At 37.1% G+C, this 19,355-nt stretch overlaps 1 protein-coding gene across 4 annotated transcripts in view; it reads left to right on the top strand.

The window, feature by feature from the left end:
- The window catches only part of igsf11 (immunoglobulin superfamily member 11), a 150,193-nt gene extending 131,512 nt beyond the window's left edge, over positions 1–18,681 (top strand). For 2 of the 4 annotated variants that reach the window (XM_030151650.1, XM_030151649.1), the window contains 5 exons: positions 5,603–5,810; positions 8,096–8,302; positions 11,478–11,600; positions 13,823–13,970; positions 15,462–18,681. In XM_030151650.1, the coding sequence (XP_030007510.1) occupies positions 5,603–5,810; positions 8,096–8,302; positions 11,478–11,600; positions 13,823–13,970; positions 15,462–16,017 (1,242 nt within the window). In that variant the 3' untranslated portion in view covers positions 16,018–18,681. The remainder of the gene's footprint in view (positions 1–5,602; positions 5,811–8,095; positions 8,303–11,477; positions 11,601–13,822; positions 13,971–15,461) is intronic. The other 2 variants (XM_030151651.1, XM_030151652.1) reach the window with 2 other exon arrangements.
- The last annotated feature ends 674 nt before the right edge of the window (positions 18,682–19,355 follow it).

Here is a 19,355-nt window from a genome sequence, read left to right as displayed (position 1 = left end):
CAAAAAAATCAGACGAAGCACACACGGCGCTGCCGGCCTCAGCTATATATATATCAGAGTTTGGTGAAAGTGCGTGTGTTTAATTGTGTTTGTAGAGTATAAACCCTGTGACACTGGGAAATAATTTTTCATCATAGCTTTTTTTTTTTTTTACTCTGCTGCTCACTCTCACATTTCACTCTATTGCTGTTGTGACTTTATTTGGGAAAGATAAAGTACAAGTAATTTGTGTTTGTATTTATTATAATTTCATGATACATATGCAATTGCAGGATAATTTATTTCTGAGTAAAATACACAGTATATCTCATTTGCGATTTATGTTAAAAGCTGAGTTAAAATAAGCAATAGTAAGACACCTTTCAAAATACCTGTGATATCAAAGAAAAATGGGAATTGGAATCAAATACTGATATAGAAGATGAATTGTGGGACAGATTATGTAATATTAGTCATAAAGGCAACAATAGTCAGCAGTGGAGGGAATTTGATTGGAAACTCAAGACCAGATTTTTTCACACTCTGGTTATATCTTATTTTGTCAAGGATCCATCTACAGCTTTATGCTGGAGAAATTGTGGTAAAACAGGTGACCATACGCACGTATTTTGGGACTGTCCGAGCTTGTTTATATACTGGAAAAATATCAAAGAAGAAATTGAAAGAATTGTAAAAAGAGAAGTCCCTTCAGATATTTTGTCTTATTTACTTGGAGTCATACCGGTCAATGATTTTAATGCAGAGCAGAGATATATTTTACATATTTTACTATTGATTGCTAAAAAAATAGTAACAGTAAATTGGAAGAGTGTCAAATCACCAACAGTAATAGAATGGAAGCAAAGACTGAAACAAGTGTACACTATGGAAAGGATGAGCGCATCATTACAAATGAAAATGGATCTTTTTCAGTGGAGATGGCACATGGTCGAAGACTATTTGTATAATTGAACTTTTTGGGTTGTTGACGAGAATTGCTCTTATAAGCCCCGACATGAGGTGTTTTGTATTTATATAGATGTGTACATATGTATACAAATATATGAATATTTTGATATTTGGCAATGTATCTATAGATGTAGTATAATATTTGTAACAATAATACTATGTGGTGTAATTTATTATTTTTTTATTTAAGTCTTGTCTCAGATGTTTTGTTCTGTTTATATTGTGCAAAAATCTAAATAAAAAGTAAAAAAAAAAAAAAAAAGCAATAGTAAATGCTAAGATTAAGGGAACTACGTTTCCCATGAGGCTTAGCATTGCCCAAGAAGCTTAGGAATTTTCACGGAAGTAGATGTATGTATGCCATGAGTTGTGAAAGTTGTATGTGTATTTCAAGTTGCTGCAGTAAAAATGAATGCGTCTTTTTAAACGGAGAGTCCCGCTTAGTTATTTTTGGATGTAATTTGGATAATTACAACAATTGCTGAATGAGAGCAGAGACAGTTCTGTTTATTAACAAAATTACAAAATATTTCGTACTTGGCCTTTAAAATCCTGTACCTGTGTGAAAACACCTGTGATTACCCATGGTCTGTGTCATGGGGAAGGTTTACTAAAGCCTGAAAACACAGTGCACAGATGTGGATAATATTCTTGCCTCCTCTCAAATGACTTGAATTTCAATTTGCTGAGAGATACTTGTTTCATTTTTTGTTCAAAAATCTATCAAGCACTGCAGCTTTAAATGACTCATAACATACCATTATAAATAAACTGCTTTTGTGCACAGAGGTGATCTAATGTTCTCCAGACATTAGGGAACATTGATCAAAACCCAACAGAAATTACATCATCGTTTTTATATTGGTTCAGTATTTGTTGCAGCTGTTAAATCTTACTGTTTTTTTTTTTTTTTTTATGTTTTATTTTAAACCTATATGTCTCAATCCTAGAAAGTGATTTGTAGTCTCTCTTGAAAGGGTCCAATTTTTGTCTTATTTGGGACTGTTCACGTTAAAAAAGGCCATCGGGATGTGATTGATGTTAAAGGTGTCAGTCAAGATTTATCTTTAGCTTCAAAATCTGAGCAATAACATGAAAAGCTAGGGACCTGATGTTTAATAGATATTTATACAGATCAACATGCTTGTTTATGACATGAGTGTTTAATTGAACCACAAATAACTTTACCTATACATGCAGTAAGGGACAGACTGGTACAAAATTGTCTTGACTGTACATTATAAAATTGTATTTTTTATTTTTATTTTTTAATAGTCTTATTTTTTCATTTGGAAAGATACTTTACAACAGACAACTAAGCACATTCATACATCATGTCTGAAAAATCAACAATGGTAAAGCATGAAATTTAACATACACATATTCCATGTAAGTTCTCTGTTTAGATCAAATCCAAACAAAAACAACTTAAAGTAAGTCTTCCCTTTTTTTTTTGTTACATTACATTTTGTTGCATTTTGTTAAAATCTTAGAACAAAAATACGTCACATTTCCCCCCTTATTTTCATTGTTCTTCTAAAACCACACAAGTTTCAGCTCCAGTACATTCAGTCAGTCCAATTATAACTTGTCATTTCCAGTTTAGTTAAATCTGGCCTCAGTGAGGTGATATATTCAATCCATTTCGACCACATTTCCATGAATGTATCTTGTTTTACTATTAATGAAAAGGACAGTTTCTCCATTACATAGATTTCATAGACTGCTTTAAACCAGTCTTCGTGTTGTGGTGCATCTGGTTGTAGCTACTTCCTCGTCAGAGCTTTTTTCCATCCAATAAGTAGTACTCTCGTTAAATATCCCCCTGAGACCCAGGAAAGTACAAGTCTTGGCTTTTTTACATTAAATAATTGCCTTTTTTTTGAAACAGCACAATGCAACAGTTTTTTCAGATGCATTTTTCAATTTTTTATGGACTGTTCTTTGCCTTGGGTAGCGTTTTTTTTTTTTTTTTTGTTAGGGGTTTTTTGCAATAAAGCTGTCAAACTCTTGTCCCTTACAGAGGACAAAAATGCATTGCAGGGTCTCAGGAGGATATTTGTCTCCTTTAGTTTGAATGTTCTGCGTCATGGCTTCCATATACAGTGTTAAAGTATCAAATGGGATTATGGTCTTAAATATAGATTTCAAACAATTGTGAATGTTCTTCCAGAATGACTGGATTTTTGGACATTCCCAGAATAGATGGTAGCGATTAGTAATTAAACACATTCCTATGCATTATTTTTCAATTATTTTTGCTAAATCATGCAGTGCTGTATGTTTTAAGGAGGGGTTAGTGAAATGGATCAGGACCCATATTGTTCAGAACATGTCTCAGCGGATAGAAAGAGATAACAGTAGCAGCTTACAGACACTAAATTGAAGGGAAGCTGTGGGGGTTGAGAGGTTTATTCAGGCTTTATTGAGGGAATGGTAGTGTCCCTAGTGTTTGGGCCAAAGGGGTCCTTGGGGTCATCAGAGGCAGACTATGCTTATGAGATCATTATAGAGACAGAGGATACATGATGGTTCACAGCCTGCATCCAGTTTTATCTGAGACTCATGGAGTGGAGGGTAGATACCACACACAGTGCACAGACACACTGTTCATTTATGTGTGTGTGAATGTAGTTGTGTAGAGGATTTTAGGGGGGAAAGGATGTGGCAGAGGTTTACCACTGGGCCAGCAGTGGACCGTCCAGCTATTCACTTGGGCCAGCAGAGTTCTTAGGGCTGTCTGCCATCTGAATGCCAGCCATGACCTCTTTTTCCCCGTGCATAGCAACAAAGCCAAGCAGGTCACGTGAGAGGATGAGGTGATTTATACATAGATATGGATCAACACAGTGGTCAGAGACACAAAGTCTGGAAAATAACAGTAAATGTGGTCATTTCATGATGGGAAATATGCAATTAGTACACTGGTATGTGACTGTTAATGTTTTTCTTGAACTAACATCGGCCTAATTGGTTTTTTTAGTGCATTTTTGCCATAAATTGGAATGTTAGGGAACACACTGTGAACAAGTGTAAGGTGCAGCACAGGTTGGACCCCGCTTTAATCCTCTGCTCATTCATGCACACGCACACAGACTGTTGCGTGTGATGTCAACTGATTGGATCACTTTTACAGAGCGTGCGTCTGCTTTTTTTTAATTTTTATTGTTGATTATATTGTTAGGTCATGTGCAGTGTTAGGTAGGGTCACGCTAGTCCATGGGACAATAGGACAGAGACATGAAAGAGTGGACGACAAAGAGGTATTAGTGACTTAAAGGGAATGACAAACGGTTACTGTAACAATCACCCACGGTCATACACACAACTCAGAACTGATACACTCCCCATGAGTAATGAATCTACACTGAGACACACACAGACAGACACATACACACTGGAGATGCAGTTGCAGGCTCTCATCACAGCTGAGGAGCTGCCTATTCATCTGCACATAAGAGGACAAAGCGAGCGTACTGCACTCAGGAAATTGCAGCCGTGCAATTTACAACCGCTAAGCAGCGGTGGAGGACACATAGACACCCCTGCATTTTCATCAGGACCATCATTCTCACATACATACATACATACATGCACTGTCACACATATACACACACACACACACACACTGGTGCTGGTTGTTTCCCTGCCTGAGTCTTTGAACAGTTCAATGAGGGCTCTTTTCACCAAAGTGAATAGCCTCTCTGATTCCCCTCCATCCTGTGTGTGTATGTATGTGTGCGTCGCTGTGTGTGAGTTGGTGCGCGTGTGCGTCAGTGCCAGACTTGTGTGCACATACCATGTGTTTGTGTGTGTGTCCTCTTCAGCTTTTGTGTGGGCCCAGCTGAGGGGTGAGAGCTGTTTTGCATGTGGCTCGGCCTCACAAACGAGCTGTTCAGCCCAATTCCGAAGCCTGAGGGAAGCTTTTGAACAAAACAGTTGTCATTGCTCTTCTGTTTGAACCTGAAACAAATGTACTTCCACCTGAAGGTGTGAATTAATGCGCAAATGTGTTTTCACTGTGGTTATCCTCAAAGGTTACTGACGTGTTGATGAAAGGTGGGGCTTTGGTTTAACTTAAAAAGTCATTTGCTTCACTTCTCTTAGATTCATGTTACTGTTCACATGTTTCCAAGATAAAATGTTTTCAATTATGTATACCATTTAGTGGAGGCTTTTATCTAAAGAGCCATATAGTACAGTGAATACTTTTAGTCTGCGCTCCGTCTTTACCAAGTGAAGTAGAAAGAACTACTTACAAATAAAAGGTTTTTTGGTTTGTCTGTCTGTTTGTTTGTTTTCCTCAGCTCTTAAAAGCTTGTTCATTTCTTTAGTACTTTATCTACTGTTGAACTATTTTCAGCCTTTTGTGCAGAGCTAGGTCTCCCTCTAGTGAGAGATATTTGTAATAGGCCCTTTGTAAAAAATGTCTCATGTAAGAGTGTATTCAGTAACTTTGTTATAATTTATTTATTATTTCATTTCACTTTACTTTTCAACATTTATTCAGCATTGAGCGTTCCTCGAGAATAAAGTCTGAGCTGAAATTTTTTGTGATTTCTAACGACTAAAAATGTGATAATCTGAGTTCCTCATTTGTTTTATCTACCTTCTCTACTACTCTTCTTTCCCTCCCCTTGTCGTCTTAATCTAGGTGATCATTTACCAGGGCGGTCAGGTATTCAGTCTCGCCAACCACCTCAATGGTCGTGTGGGCTTCGTGGCCACTATGCCAAGTACAAGTGCCTCCATCTTCATCAACAACACCCAGCTGTCCGACACTGGGACCTACCAGTGCCTGGTCAACAACCTCCCAGACAGAGGGGGGCGTAACATTGGTGTCATAGGGCTCACCGTACTGGGTAACTAACTGCACACATCACAATATATATTTATGTGTATGTTCTATAAATGAGACAAGAACAGTCAGCGCTTTTATGACTTAAAACACATAGAAAGTATAATCAGACTCAGACTCAGTTTTATTGTCATTCGATCAATGGTACATGAATTATAGTCACTCAGGTCTCAGTTTTGTAGCATAAGAAAGATAAAGAATAAAATATAAAAGAGAATATATAAAAGGTAAGGCAGGTAGAATAAAAACTACCATAAAATATGCACAAAAAAACCCCATAAAAACTAATAAAATAAATTCTATACGTTATATATGTATATATAGTCTCACTTTGCAAACACTGTACTGTTCAGTGTCATGGCTACCTCGTCCCTTTTCCTTGAAGGACAGCACTGCTCTGAAATTTGTAGCTCTAAAGAAATAAAGAATACAAAACAAATCAAACCTTGCAAAAACTCATTCAACAAACAACTACAATCAAATGTTTAGCTTTAAATTCTTATTGATTTTGACTTATTTATCCTATTTAATTTATATATGTATCCTTTATTTAACCAGGTAAAAAAGCCCCATTGAGACAGCAAATCTCTTTTTCAAGAGTGACTTGGCCAAGAAAAGCAGCATATCACACAGTTTCTGTCAAGACAAGATAATATCAACACATAATACAAAACTTACAATCGATAGTGACAAAACAATCATTTGCGCACGTTTAAAAACAGTTACATTGACCAAGCTCATTGATTTCACGCTCCTTTAAAATAGCTTTAAATTCACCTATGGTAACAAGTTCAGATAGATTTAGGTTGTTTTGCAGGACATTCCATGCAGAGGGGGCAGCATATTAAATGCAGTCTTCCCCAACTCTGTTCTGGCTCTAGGAATCACCATCAGTATGTTTTCATTCAGTTTCAGTTATGTTTCAATTTGAGATTAATATATGCATAATTGTATATATCAGGGGTGTCAAACTCATTTTAGTTCAGGGGCCACATTGAGCTAAATTTGATCTGAAGTGGGCCAAACCAGTAAAATAATAACATAATAATATATAAATTATGCCAACTCCAAATGTAATTTTAACAATACTCTGCCTCAGTTTATCATTTACACATGTACATTATAACTTCCCGATTACAATGGATCTACAAATCCATAAAATATTTAGTAACAGGCAGAATCTTGTTAAAATTGCACTTTCTTCTTTTAAAGACATTTCAGGTTGTTCGTATTTGTTTCAGGTTATTCACATTTTTTGGCGAAATTATACTTTGTTTTAATGTAAATACATGAAAATAGTTACATTTACAAAGAGAAAAAATTGGAGTGGTCATTATGAAGGAAAACCAAGCCTGTGACCATCAGTAGATCATCCTCACTGTGTTGTCCTGTGTGTTTTTAGGATGTTTTGCATTTCTTTGTACTGTTTTTTTATAATGTCTTTTACAATATTTTGCCTTTTTGTCAATTGTCTTTCTTGTCACCTGCCTAGGGACTACAGATGGAAATTAGCACTGCTGCTACAATCTGGCATATTTACAGCTGCAATTGTTGTAGATGTTCATTAATATGTACTGTCCCTATTAAATAAATAAATAAAATAAATAAATAAATAAATAATTTATATGATATTATGATCGTATTTTACTGGTCTGACCCACTTGAGATTGAATTGGTCTGAATGTGGAACCTGAACTAAAAGGATTGTTAATATCTTAGTGTAATTTTTGCATTTCACAAATTCATCCCAAGGGCCGGACGGGACCCTTTGGCAGGCCGAATTTGGCCCCCGGGCCACATGTTTGACACCTGTGATATATATTATCATTTATTAATATAAGCATTGTGAAATATTACATGGACATCAAGGAAAATTACTGTACGGGGCATGTAAGCACAGAAAAGAGGCAAGCAACACTCAGACATTGAGACAAGCCCGATCCTCTTCAACACCCCCCCCCCCCCCCCCCCCCCCCCCAGATAGAACAATAGGCAAACACACTACTCATTGCTGAGTCTGTCAGAGACAATACAGGGACACAGTCATGCAAATCAGGTGACGTCAAAATGCTGCAAATGCACAAGTATTAAACACTTTCACTCCTTTTTCTTAATAGAGGATAATTAATAAAGAAACGCTAAGGGACTCTAAATATTTTGTGTTATGAAAGTAAACCATGATTTTTTTTTTTTTTAAACATGCAATTTCCCATGTAGCTATTAGAAAAGACCTTCCATTTGCTTTGTAAAGTGGTAAACATGACACCACCCACTCTTTCCATCTGCCAGTGCCCCCCTCTGTGCCAGCATGTCGAATCCAGGGCACGCTGGATGTGGGCAGTGACATCATGCTGATTTGCAGCTCAGAGGAAGGTATTCCCACGCCGTCCTACTCCTGGGAGAAGCTGGACGCGCTTCCCAAGCTGCCTCACAACGCCATGCAAGGTATTAAACACAAGCTGGCCGTCGGAGTGCCCTTTTGCCCCACCTTCGCTGGTAAATCTCACACACATAGTATAAGTCAGCCTCCATCTCCACCTCCCGTCATGTGCCAGGCCCAAACTACCGCCCACCCAAAGGTTCCCCTGCTCTGACCCTATTGAGGGGTGATGGATGGATGGATGAATGATGTGACTCAAAGCACTGTGTGTCATGTTTGTGTGCTCAGTGATCAAGCTTTTATGGTGCTTTTATGTTGATGTCTTCCTCTCATGCTGAACACCAATTCTGCGTTAGTTTTTCTACCTGACCTGCTTTAGTGCGAAATGGACTTGTAAATACATTCACTGTCTTTCTACCAGCCAAGCAATGACTTTACACCTATCAGTCTATGAGCAGGTACATTAGACATGCATTTGGTTTTCAGCATTGGAGTGTATTGGTGTAGTGCACTATCCTTTCTTTTCCAGCTGTGTTCTCTGCACAGTGAAATAGTCTTCATTTCCAGTCATTGGCTGTACACCACTGGTCTTATATGCAAATACACATCAATATTATGAATGTACACACTGTAAGTATTTTATTATAAGGCTTTTTTATGGAGTAACTATAGGTTTGACAACATTTAATCATGATTGAGATATTAAAAGCAAAACAAATGAAATTGTTCTTGTAGGGAAAATAAAATGAACCACACACCAATATTTGAGAGAATAAGTTAGATTTATGCATACGGTACATTTATTCATTTGTATCAGAGTAAATACAGGAATAAAAACAGACAGGATTACACACAGCTTTCGCCAACTTAAGTTTCTTAGTTAAAATTTACGAGGTTTGATTTGAATGTTGGCACCTGAAAGTCTTTTTCTTTAAGGTTGCAATTCATGTTTAGGTTTTATGTGTAAAACATGCCATTTATTTGTATCTGAAAAGGTTCATTGTATGTCTTGCAGGTACCATTTGATTGGGGATGATGAGAAATAAACAAATCCTTAAGGGTCAAATCTAACCTCAAATGCTGCAGTACTACTCTTACATGATTGTGTTGTAGTTAAAATGTACTGTGATATCATTAGTAAAACCACGTGGACCCTACAAGTTATATAATTCAGTATAAACAGTGAGGTATGTCTGCAAATGTGACAGAGTTAAGTTGTGTTCACAAAATATCACTGCTTTGCTAATATTGTAGTAAAGATCTCTTCTGTCCCCTGTTAAGATCAGTGGTTCTCAAACTTTTTACCTCTTAAAATATATATGTTTTACCAAGTACCCCCAACTCTCACTTCAGCAATTTTGATTGAAAAAAATGAGGCAAAATTTGTTCCTGTGCCAAAGATGTCTATTTTTATTTTCAAAACTTTTGTAAACAAACAAACAACATATATTTAAGTTTAATATATTAAAAATAACAAATATGTATGAGCAAATTTTGTGCAAAACATAGACTGAAACTCTTTCATTGCTAAAATAAATAAATAAATGGTCATGAATGAATAAATGAACCTTTCATCAACAAAAAATAATGACTTAATTACTCAATTATATTTTATTATTTGTTTAACCTTTATTTAACCAAGAAAAAACGATCCCACTGAGATAAAGAACCTCTTTTCCAAGGGAGTCCTGGCCAAGATGCAGCATGAAATAGAACTATACAAATAAACTCATCTTGAATAATAAAAAATAGAAATGTTCTTAAAATTTTACCAAAGCTTAAACAAAATGACAGACAATAATAATAATAATAATATAAAAAATTAAAAATATGGAAATGAAATAAGGTCAAGAGTGTCAGTTTTATTGTATGAACGTATTAATTGTGTTTTATATTTCAACTTTAATTCTCATTATTTATTTTGTATTCAGTATACGATGACTTATTTAATGTATTTCTCCTAAAAAATTTCAAGTACCCCCTGGGCTTCTTCCAAGTACCCCTGGGGGTACATGTACCCCACTTTGGGAACCCCTGCTCTAAATCACTAAATCAACACTCTAAATCAACACTTTTCATCTACTTTTACGTCTTGCCTTTGTTTCATGCTTAACCTGAATTCAGCTATTGTCATTCTTGTCTCTTTGTTTGTTTACGTCAACACAGACAACCTTGACACCAAAATCTGGATGACTGTATACAGTTTAGATATTGAGGCCATGCAGAAGGCTTTTAACCCTTTATCGGGCAAGTGACTGTTTTTGGTCATTTCCAAGTACAGTGACAACAACAGTCAAAAAGGACAGTGAATCAACAATCTCAGGTCCAATGTGGTCCACCTCTGCTTGAACAGTGAGTGGACCTACTTTGTTAGGTACCATGAAGTAATGGTACTAATGTAAGAAATGATGTTCAAGGGATAATGTGGATGTGGACAGGTGTCTGGATCAGCACTGATGTTGGTCTAATGTTTTAAAAGGGATGTTCTGATGTCCTAAAATACATGTTTCTTTCACCTTACATGTGTTTTTCTTGGATTTTTTTTATAGTTGCTTGTTGGAATTTTTTTTCTTTGTTACTTATGGGCAAGGAACCAAATATGGTAACTCCACTGACCTTGATTTTCTGCCTGAAAATAAAAAAAAAGAACAATTTCACAAAAGTAAATAGAAAAGCAGACCTCTGACAAGGCAGATCAGCCCCCCCCCCAATCATTTCCTGAAAATTTCATCAAAATCCTTCCATAAAGTTTTGAGTTATCATGCTAACAGACAGACAAACAAACAAAAAATCCCCCCCAATCACCATCAAAATTTTATCATTTGTTCCTTGTGCCAGTATCAACATTTCCTGAAAATTTCATGAAAATCATCCATAACTTTTTGAGTTATCTTGTTAACATAACCTCCTTGGCGGAGGTAATAAAGTCTTATGTCCTCCAATAACACACGAAGGTTGAAATTTGGGATTTCAGAGTATTTCTATGAGTGCCCTGTAAAGGGTTAATGAACCCAGTGGTGTACAGCCTAAAAACTCTAAACTCACAACTCAACCCATTCATCATTTGTGAAAGAAAGGAATTTGCACCTATATTGTTTTGTTGCACAACCTTCTATATGTTGTACTGAAGTCATATGGCGCCCTCTGTTGGTGGATATTGAAAGTAGTGAAGATAATATTCTGATAGAAAACAGTTAAATTCCAATCAGCGCACACCTACTTAGTTTAATAATTGTCTTTATTGTTCCATTAACGCTTTCATTGCTGTGTGGATCTACGTGTCTCTTTCAGACCAGATGCAGGGTACTGTTACACTGAGAAACATCAGCACCAGCACCTCAGGACTCTACCAGTGTACCTCCAGCAACGCTATTGGCAAGAGCACATGTTTGCTCAATCTGCAGGTTGTAGCTCGTAAGTACCCCCCGCTCTGCTGGATTAATGCCACACTGCCATCGTCACGCACGTGGAGTGACACATGGTGGTGTTTGTTCAGCCGTGGGCATGTACAGATGGAAAAGCTGTCACATAAAAAGTTAGAATGTCTGTTTTTTGCTTGAATGACATTTGTGTAGCAGGCAGATAAACAAACAAAAAACAAAACAAAAAAAAAAAAAAAAAAAAAACCCAAGCTATCACATCACATAGAGGAGAGGACCAGAACATCTTGCAGAGAGCAGCAGTCCTCACATCTGACACCAATCAGAGGGAAGAGTTGTTGTGGGTCAAAGGAGGTCAGACAGTTTGGATAGCTTGACAGGGAGCTCTGTAACTCCCACATTTTTAGTTTTATTTCTTATCTGACAGTGTATGACAGTCAGCCCTCAGTGTCAGATAAACAGGCACACAGACAGACAGCTCAGCACTGAGTCTGTCTGTCAGAGACAACACTCAATGTCAAGCACAAACAATATGGTGCAGATGTAAAAACTCAGGTAAATATCTATGCTCTGTTCTTGTTCTGTTTCTGTTACTTTACATATAGTCCCTAAAATCTGCAAAAACACAAACTCGTGCATAGTTTTCTCCGACTGATGGATGTCTGGAGCCTGAAAATATGGATGTGTCACTCAGGAAACCTAGAAAGTTGTCAAATATTGCAAAAAAATCTATGTCAATTTATTCTGTTTTATTAAGAAAGTTCACTTGATTTATTATAAAGTGATTTATTTACAAAGTTCACTTGATTTATTATCCCAGTAGAAAAATTTCGTCTGCATCTGGCCCATTCTAGTACATTTACAGTACCTAGCATTAGCATTAGCATACTCCACATTTTCATTGTGCCACGGTCAGGGACACAGACAGGAGAATGTACATTCATTCATATGTACCTGTTTTTTACCCATAAAGACCCGGTGCTAGTTTTGTGGCCATTCCCAAAGGGATTTCTCACCATTTGTTATAATATTAGCCTCCATATTTTGCATTTTTCCGGTGAAAATCAGGTATTTTCTTATATTTAATTCTTTTATCATTTAGATGTTCGTAAAAGCTCAAATTAAAGTTGAGGGTTATTATATCAGAAACAGAGAAAACTACAGAAAAAGTTACTTTTTCAGCAGATATCAATAACTGAAAGTAAAAATAAGTGTCTCCTTGCACTGTCATTGATAGAATTCTGTGGGTTTTACTGGTGAATCAGTGTTGTAGAAGATGATGGTGTTTCCCCGTAAGCATAGGTCACATGACACATATGTGGCATGTTGGTGACTTAACCCATAAAGACCCGGCGCTACTTTTCTATCAGTTCCCAAATGAATGTTTCTCTATATTTAATCATCCTTAAGTGATTTATCACCATTTATTGTAATATTATGCTCCGTATTTAGTGTTTTCTCAGTGAACATCAGGTATTTTCCTGCATTTTATTTACTAATTATGTGTATGTTTATACAAGCTCAGAGTAAAGTTGAGGGTTATTATATCAAAAACAGAGAAAACTGAAGAAAAAGTGACTTTTTCAGTCAAATCTATAATTAATTGAACATAAACCAAGTGTCTCCATCTACTGTCATTGATCCAACTCCATAGATTTTACTGGTGAATCACTGTTGTAGAAGATGACAGTGTTTCCACATTCACTACGGAGCCTCTGAACGTTCAAATGGGTCATATTTGAAAAGATGACAAACTGCATTTTACATCAGTTATTTACACTAGCGGCATTGTACCCGTGGTGTCATTGTACGAGCGCGCCCTCCTGTGGTGCAACAGCAGCATTGCACCCGTACGCCCTCCCATGTTGCAACATCGGGACACGCGTTGGACATGCATCGGACGCAGAACGTCCATTATAGTAAGATGTAGGTTTGGTGGATCAACAGGTATTAAATAGTTTAGATCAGTAGATGGTTTGGGTCAGTGTTGGATGTTTGGGGGTTAATCGTGGAAATAGAGAGAACCTGCATGGTACAGAGAGAATAGAAGCACTCTGATGGGACTTAGAACCAAACCTGGAACCTTCTGTGTGAAATGTAAACCACTTCCCCACTGCACCCTACTATGAGGCTCCCCTTTACTTCATATGCAAATAGACTCATTTCTTACGTTAACTGATTATAAATACTCAACCTTCTTGAACCACTTCCACCTTCTAACAGGACTCTCTCTGTCTTCCTTGTATCTGTCTGCAGCTCAGCCTCAGAGTGTGGGTCTGATAGCGGGCACCATTGCTACAGGAGTCCTCGCTGTCATCATTTGTTCCCTGTTAGTGGTGGTCACGCTCTTCTACTGGAAGAACAAGAACAAATACGATGAGGAGGAGATTCCCAATGAGATCAGGTTGGACTGCAGTAGATAGTTTTCTCTGTTCTTTCAGGATAGTTCTTTGGTCAGCTCAGTCAAGAAAAGATAAAATAATATTTAAAAAAAAAAAAAAACATATCTGCTGGTTTAATGTCTCCCCTGAAGCCGAGCCGTGATTTTCTTTTACTTGTATTTGACACCATGGCACATTGGTGGCATATCTGCTGTATTTTAAAATGTGATAAGGTGCTGTAGCAGCTGTGGGTGTTAGTGTTCAGCTTAGCTCAAAATTTAGTTCAGAAAACTAAGGCAAGTATTTGATTTTAAAGTTCGAAGCATTCAGCTTAATTTGATCTCCACGCAGCAGCTCTTTGTTCCCCTGTAATCACAGGCTAATTCGATGTTTCAGATGTTCTCTGAAGCTCTGTCAGTTATTAAAATGGCCCGCAATGGCTTCTCTAAATGGCAACATGAATCATTTTAATATAAATTATAGTTCAGATAGCTTAGGCTTTGCTTGATTGGGATAACATCTGTCTCATTTGGGCTGAACTACAATCCAGTACCCACAATTTCCACCCACACAACTCTGCTTTTCTACACTAACACTACAGAGATATTTCTTTTCAGTCAAATGTTATCAGCAGCCACACTCCTCTCCCCTAAATTATTCCTCACAAAAAGAGCATAAATATGAAAGTAGATGACAGACAAGGCTAACACAAAGGCTGTGTCTTTGATAGTCTAATTTCTGAATCTGTTATGTAATGTACAAGTTACACACTTCTAAACCTTCACTGTATAGTGTCTGTAACACAGTTTAAAATTAATATTTTTTCATGATGTTTTTCTAAACTGAAGTCCTGCATAAACGAGAGGTGTGTACTCTTTGTGTGCTGCAGCTTGTCTTCATAGAGAAGCTCTTCAAATGTTTTATGAGTCATAGATTATTTCTGTTCAATATTTATAGATGATTTAATTGGTAATTGTTCTACCATCAGTTTGTTTTATTGCTAACGTCTTAACTTCAGTTCCTGAAGAAACGCCAGGAATTCCACACAATGTCATCTTTAACCACAAGTTGTTTTCTTTGTTTGACATTCATTTAACAATGACCTTTTGCCCAGAGTACTGAGGTAAAGTCGACACAAACTGTCGTGTCGTTTCAATGTGTATGAATGCAGAAAAAATTCAAGTGGTTCAGATCTGCAGCCTTCAAAAACAGGGCTAGAAGAAATATGTAAAGAGGTGTGAGATCTTTTGTATAAGGATTCTCAGTGAGGTGTGATTATTTATTCGCACAAGGTCTGAAAAAGTGTTAAAGAATAAAAAAGAGACAGTAAATGAAGGAGGACCTCAAACCCTGACCTTAAGAATGATTTCATTAGTCGCATTATGTGAATGAGGTAAAGTGATGTCTCTTCCAAGCACCTGTTAGTGAATAGACAATAGAAAAAAAACAATCATTTGAGTTCAGTTGAGTGTTTGCACACCATACCGGCTAACCTTGAAGTTTCTCTTCAACAGAGAAGATGATCTTCCTCCAAAGAGATCTTCATCAGTGAAGGCTTTCCATGCAGATGCCTCCTCTTCAGAGAATGACACTCTGACATCCACCAACACCTACAACAGTCGCTACTGGCACAACCCAAAGCCCAACTATGACACCAACTCCTACACACGTTACAATGGAGACACTCGCCAGACCTTCTCCGCTGCTGCCCATGGAGCACATGGACACGGACAGGCCCAGAACACAGCACACAGCCACAGTTCAGTGGTCACAGCCCCAGGCTCAGCACCACTTTCCCGCCATGCACAGCCCACAGCGCCAACACCCACGGCATTTGCCAACGGCAGCCACACACTCCCACCACCTAAGACTCTGGTGGTCACAACAAACTCTGCCCCGTCCCCTCCCACCATGGTGCGCAGCAACGGCTCTGTGAGCCTTAAGCCGGTGGTGACATCCACACACGGCCAGCACACACACTCATATGCGGTGAGCCAGGCCACGCTGGAGAGGATGGGGGCAGTGCCTGTAATGGTTCCTGCCCAGAGCAGAGCAGGCTCACTGGTCTGAGGTCTGATCGCTAAACTGGTTGTTTTGCAAACAAGACTATGAGTGTTTGGTTGTGATTTGAAATTCATGATGAAAAACACAAGAGAACAAATATGGGCTGAAGCAGCCCGCCACCCTTTACAACTGTGTCTTTCTCTAAGTCTCGACCTTTTTAACTCTAAATAAAGTGGGATTTTACATTGCAGAGTTCATTTAATGCCAATTCCTTGCTGGACAGGACCCTCCTTTTTGTAAAGAAGTACTAAATGAAATCTGATCGTCCCCTATTTGAATGGATTTTCCTGTGAAAGCAGATTTTCAGAGACTTGGATGATGTCACAACGCTGGATTGAATTTTCCTGCACAACCTGGATTCCCAGATCTTATTTCAGGGCTGGATCATTGTGATGATTGTTTTTCTTCTTTCTTTTTCTTTTGAACTCAAAGCAACATAAAAAGTTTCCTTTCAATGTATCCACACTGCATGGTCAGACCGCAGGGAGCTTGGATATCCACAAAAATGCATGTGTCCCTTATTTTAGGATAACAACTGGGTATAATTGTCATTATTGGTATTATTTCAAATGATTTCTTTTCAAAGTTTTATTTTGATTGACGCTAATAATAATAATCATAATGGATTTGCATTGAAAAGTGAATGTTCAACCATCTGTTGGGGGTGACCTAAAGGAAAAATGCATAAGAATGAATAATGTTGGTAAAATGGCCTTAGACGCTTAGAGTGGAGGGATTTAACAGGTGCAATACAGCAGATAATATACTTCATTTAACTGAATGCAAACATTTTAATTGAGTTTCTGCACTTTTCAAGCAACAAACTGTTGTTTTTGATAACTTTTACTCTTGTCTTACGAGTGATACGCTTTATCCACACAACACGAACAAAAGGCCCCTGTGTAAGTAGTAAACCAGGGGAACATGACAAACACAGGCATAAGATAATACAAAGTGCTGGATTTCAGGATTAAAACACGTTTCATATTAAGAAGTTAACATCCCAGTGGTTTAAACTTGAACCTGCAGACCGATACAGGTGTGTGTTTGTAGTCTTCGCTGTCTTTATTTTTGCTGTTGCCCTTTATGGTTCCTCTCACATTAGCGCTGCTTGGAAAAGGGCACGAGTAAAGGATGTCTGATTTCATAATTTCTTTTTAAAGAGACAAATATATATTTAGTCAATTCTTCCCCTCAAAAATGCCAACACCTACTGTTTTCTGCTGTACATATTGTAACAAAACAATAGGCTAGATTGTGGATCAGAGAAATACATGTCTGACTGATATATATTTTGCAGCTCGATTTTCTAAAATGTTTCTTTTTTGTTACGTTTGATGACAAGCTGGGTTTGACTATTTTTTTTTTTTAATATATATTTTAATTTAACAATTAGCCATTTCATTTATTGCCAGGTCTGAGCAAAATACAGTATGGTGTAACACTAACAGACGTATATTTTAGTACAATTAGCACACACTATGCTCTACGTGTTAGAAAGTATCACTGTGTATTTCTATTTTAACCAGATCTCACCTGTTGAGAAACACAGCTGTTAGCGGTGTTATCAAAGTGAGCAACTGTTATTTCGTACTGTGCATCGTTGAATGCACAAAAACTAATAACTCCTTGTATCTATGATGCAATATTTGATAAAGTAAATATTTATGTTTTACATGCAGTATTGGAAGTGTTATCATTCAATTTATTATTTTATTATTTTCTCATAGTCATTCTGAGGGGAAACGAGTTTGTATTAACATCACGGAAAGGTGCTCCGACATTAACCGCTACAGTTTTATGTTCTATATTCTAGTCAGTGTGGGACACATAAAAAGATGAAGTTAAAATGATTAGAAAACTAGAAATACTGACAGTTAGATTAGACTGGTATTGAATTAATAACTTGGCCTGGAAACATACATTAACAGAATAGTCTCTTGACAAACATTTGATCATGAAAAGAAAATGATTGTAGCCGATGTATTGTGTTACTTATATCATCCCTGAATTCACCCAAGGCAGATGGAGTATCAAGCAGTCTTAAGAAGTCGTAATCATCGCAGACAGATTGTTGTCAGTGATACAGATCAAAAAGCAATTTTCATTTCCTCTCAATTTTTGCCTGGAAGTGTTTTTTTTTTTTTTCTTCTTTTTTTATGATTCTTTAAGTTTAGATTTTGCTGCCGTGAATACAGAGTTCTTAAAACGGGTCAAATGTACCAGTGTTTTCAAGATGGAGTCCTCTGTGTCGAACCCACCATCAGCATAAGTTCCAAACTATGCTGCAAAGGTTTCTGGTCTTTATCTCTTCGAAGCTGTCAACTGAGATTATTATTTTACCCTGATTCTTTTTTTAATTTTTTTTTTGTTTTTCCATTTTCAAGAGAGCACCATCAGTAGAAAACTACCAATGTTTTATCCCAAATTAAATGAACATCTCATCTTTGACCTTTGCTATAAGTTGGCATATGCTAAACAAGGTGGTGTATGGTTGTGTATATAGATACATAAAGACATGTGATATATTGCCAATAGTAAATTCCAATTTGTAAATATGTAAAAAGAAAAAAAAAAAAAACATACATCATGTTCTTACTGTTGGGTTGAAATGAATTAGGAAAAATAACACTGGAACTTGTAGTGAATAAATATTGTTAATACATTCTAGTCATTTGTGTGTAAATGTGTGTGATTTGTTGCATCAAAGCCTCCGTTTAATGAGAATAAGGTGAAAGTATCAACACTTTTAATGAAACAAGATACAAAGAAAGGAGACAGAAAACATGTAAGAATAGCTTCAGTTATCTGAGCTCCATGTGCAGATTCTCCAATTATTAGTTGTGTAAAATCACGACTCGCATATCCCTGCGTGTAGGCATTGACTTCAGAAGAGCTGAGTGTATGTGTTGCGAGAAAACTGTACAATGTGAATAACACATTTAAAGCTTTGAGCAGCAAGCTTTCGATGAAATTAATTCATCCAGCCTTTGGTGTTGCTGGAGGCTGTTAAGACAACCATAAAGTAGGGAGAGGAACAGAATAACAATAAGAAAAAAAGAAAAAAAAAAAAAATGCAAGTGTGCTAGTTTCTCCATACGCCTGTGGTTTCTATTCCCCAGACAGAAGTATAATAATGCAAAAAAGAAATGTCTCCCAAGTACAGAGACAGATACGAGCACAGATTAGATATATGAAGATTTGCTATAAATTTCACTGCCATGTTCATTTGTGTTAGTGATGATTGAGAACAGCTTTTGTTTGTGTTGTTCAGGGGATTCATACTCATTTTATTTCAGGGGCCACATTCACCTCAATATGATCTCAAGTGGGCCAGACCAGTA

The sequence above is a fragment of the Sphaeramia orbicularis genome, chromosome 13, assembly GCF_902148855.1.
Source record: "Sphaeramia orbicularis chromosome 13, fSphaOr1.1, whole genome shotgun sequence".
Classification (NCBI taxonomy): Eukaryota; Metazoa; Chordata; class Actinopteri; order Kurtiformes; family Apogonidae; genus Sphaeramia; species Sphaeramia orbicularis.
This window is presented reverse-complemented; position numbering and strand designations above follow the sequence as displayed.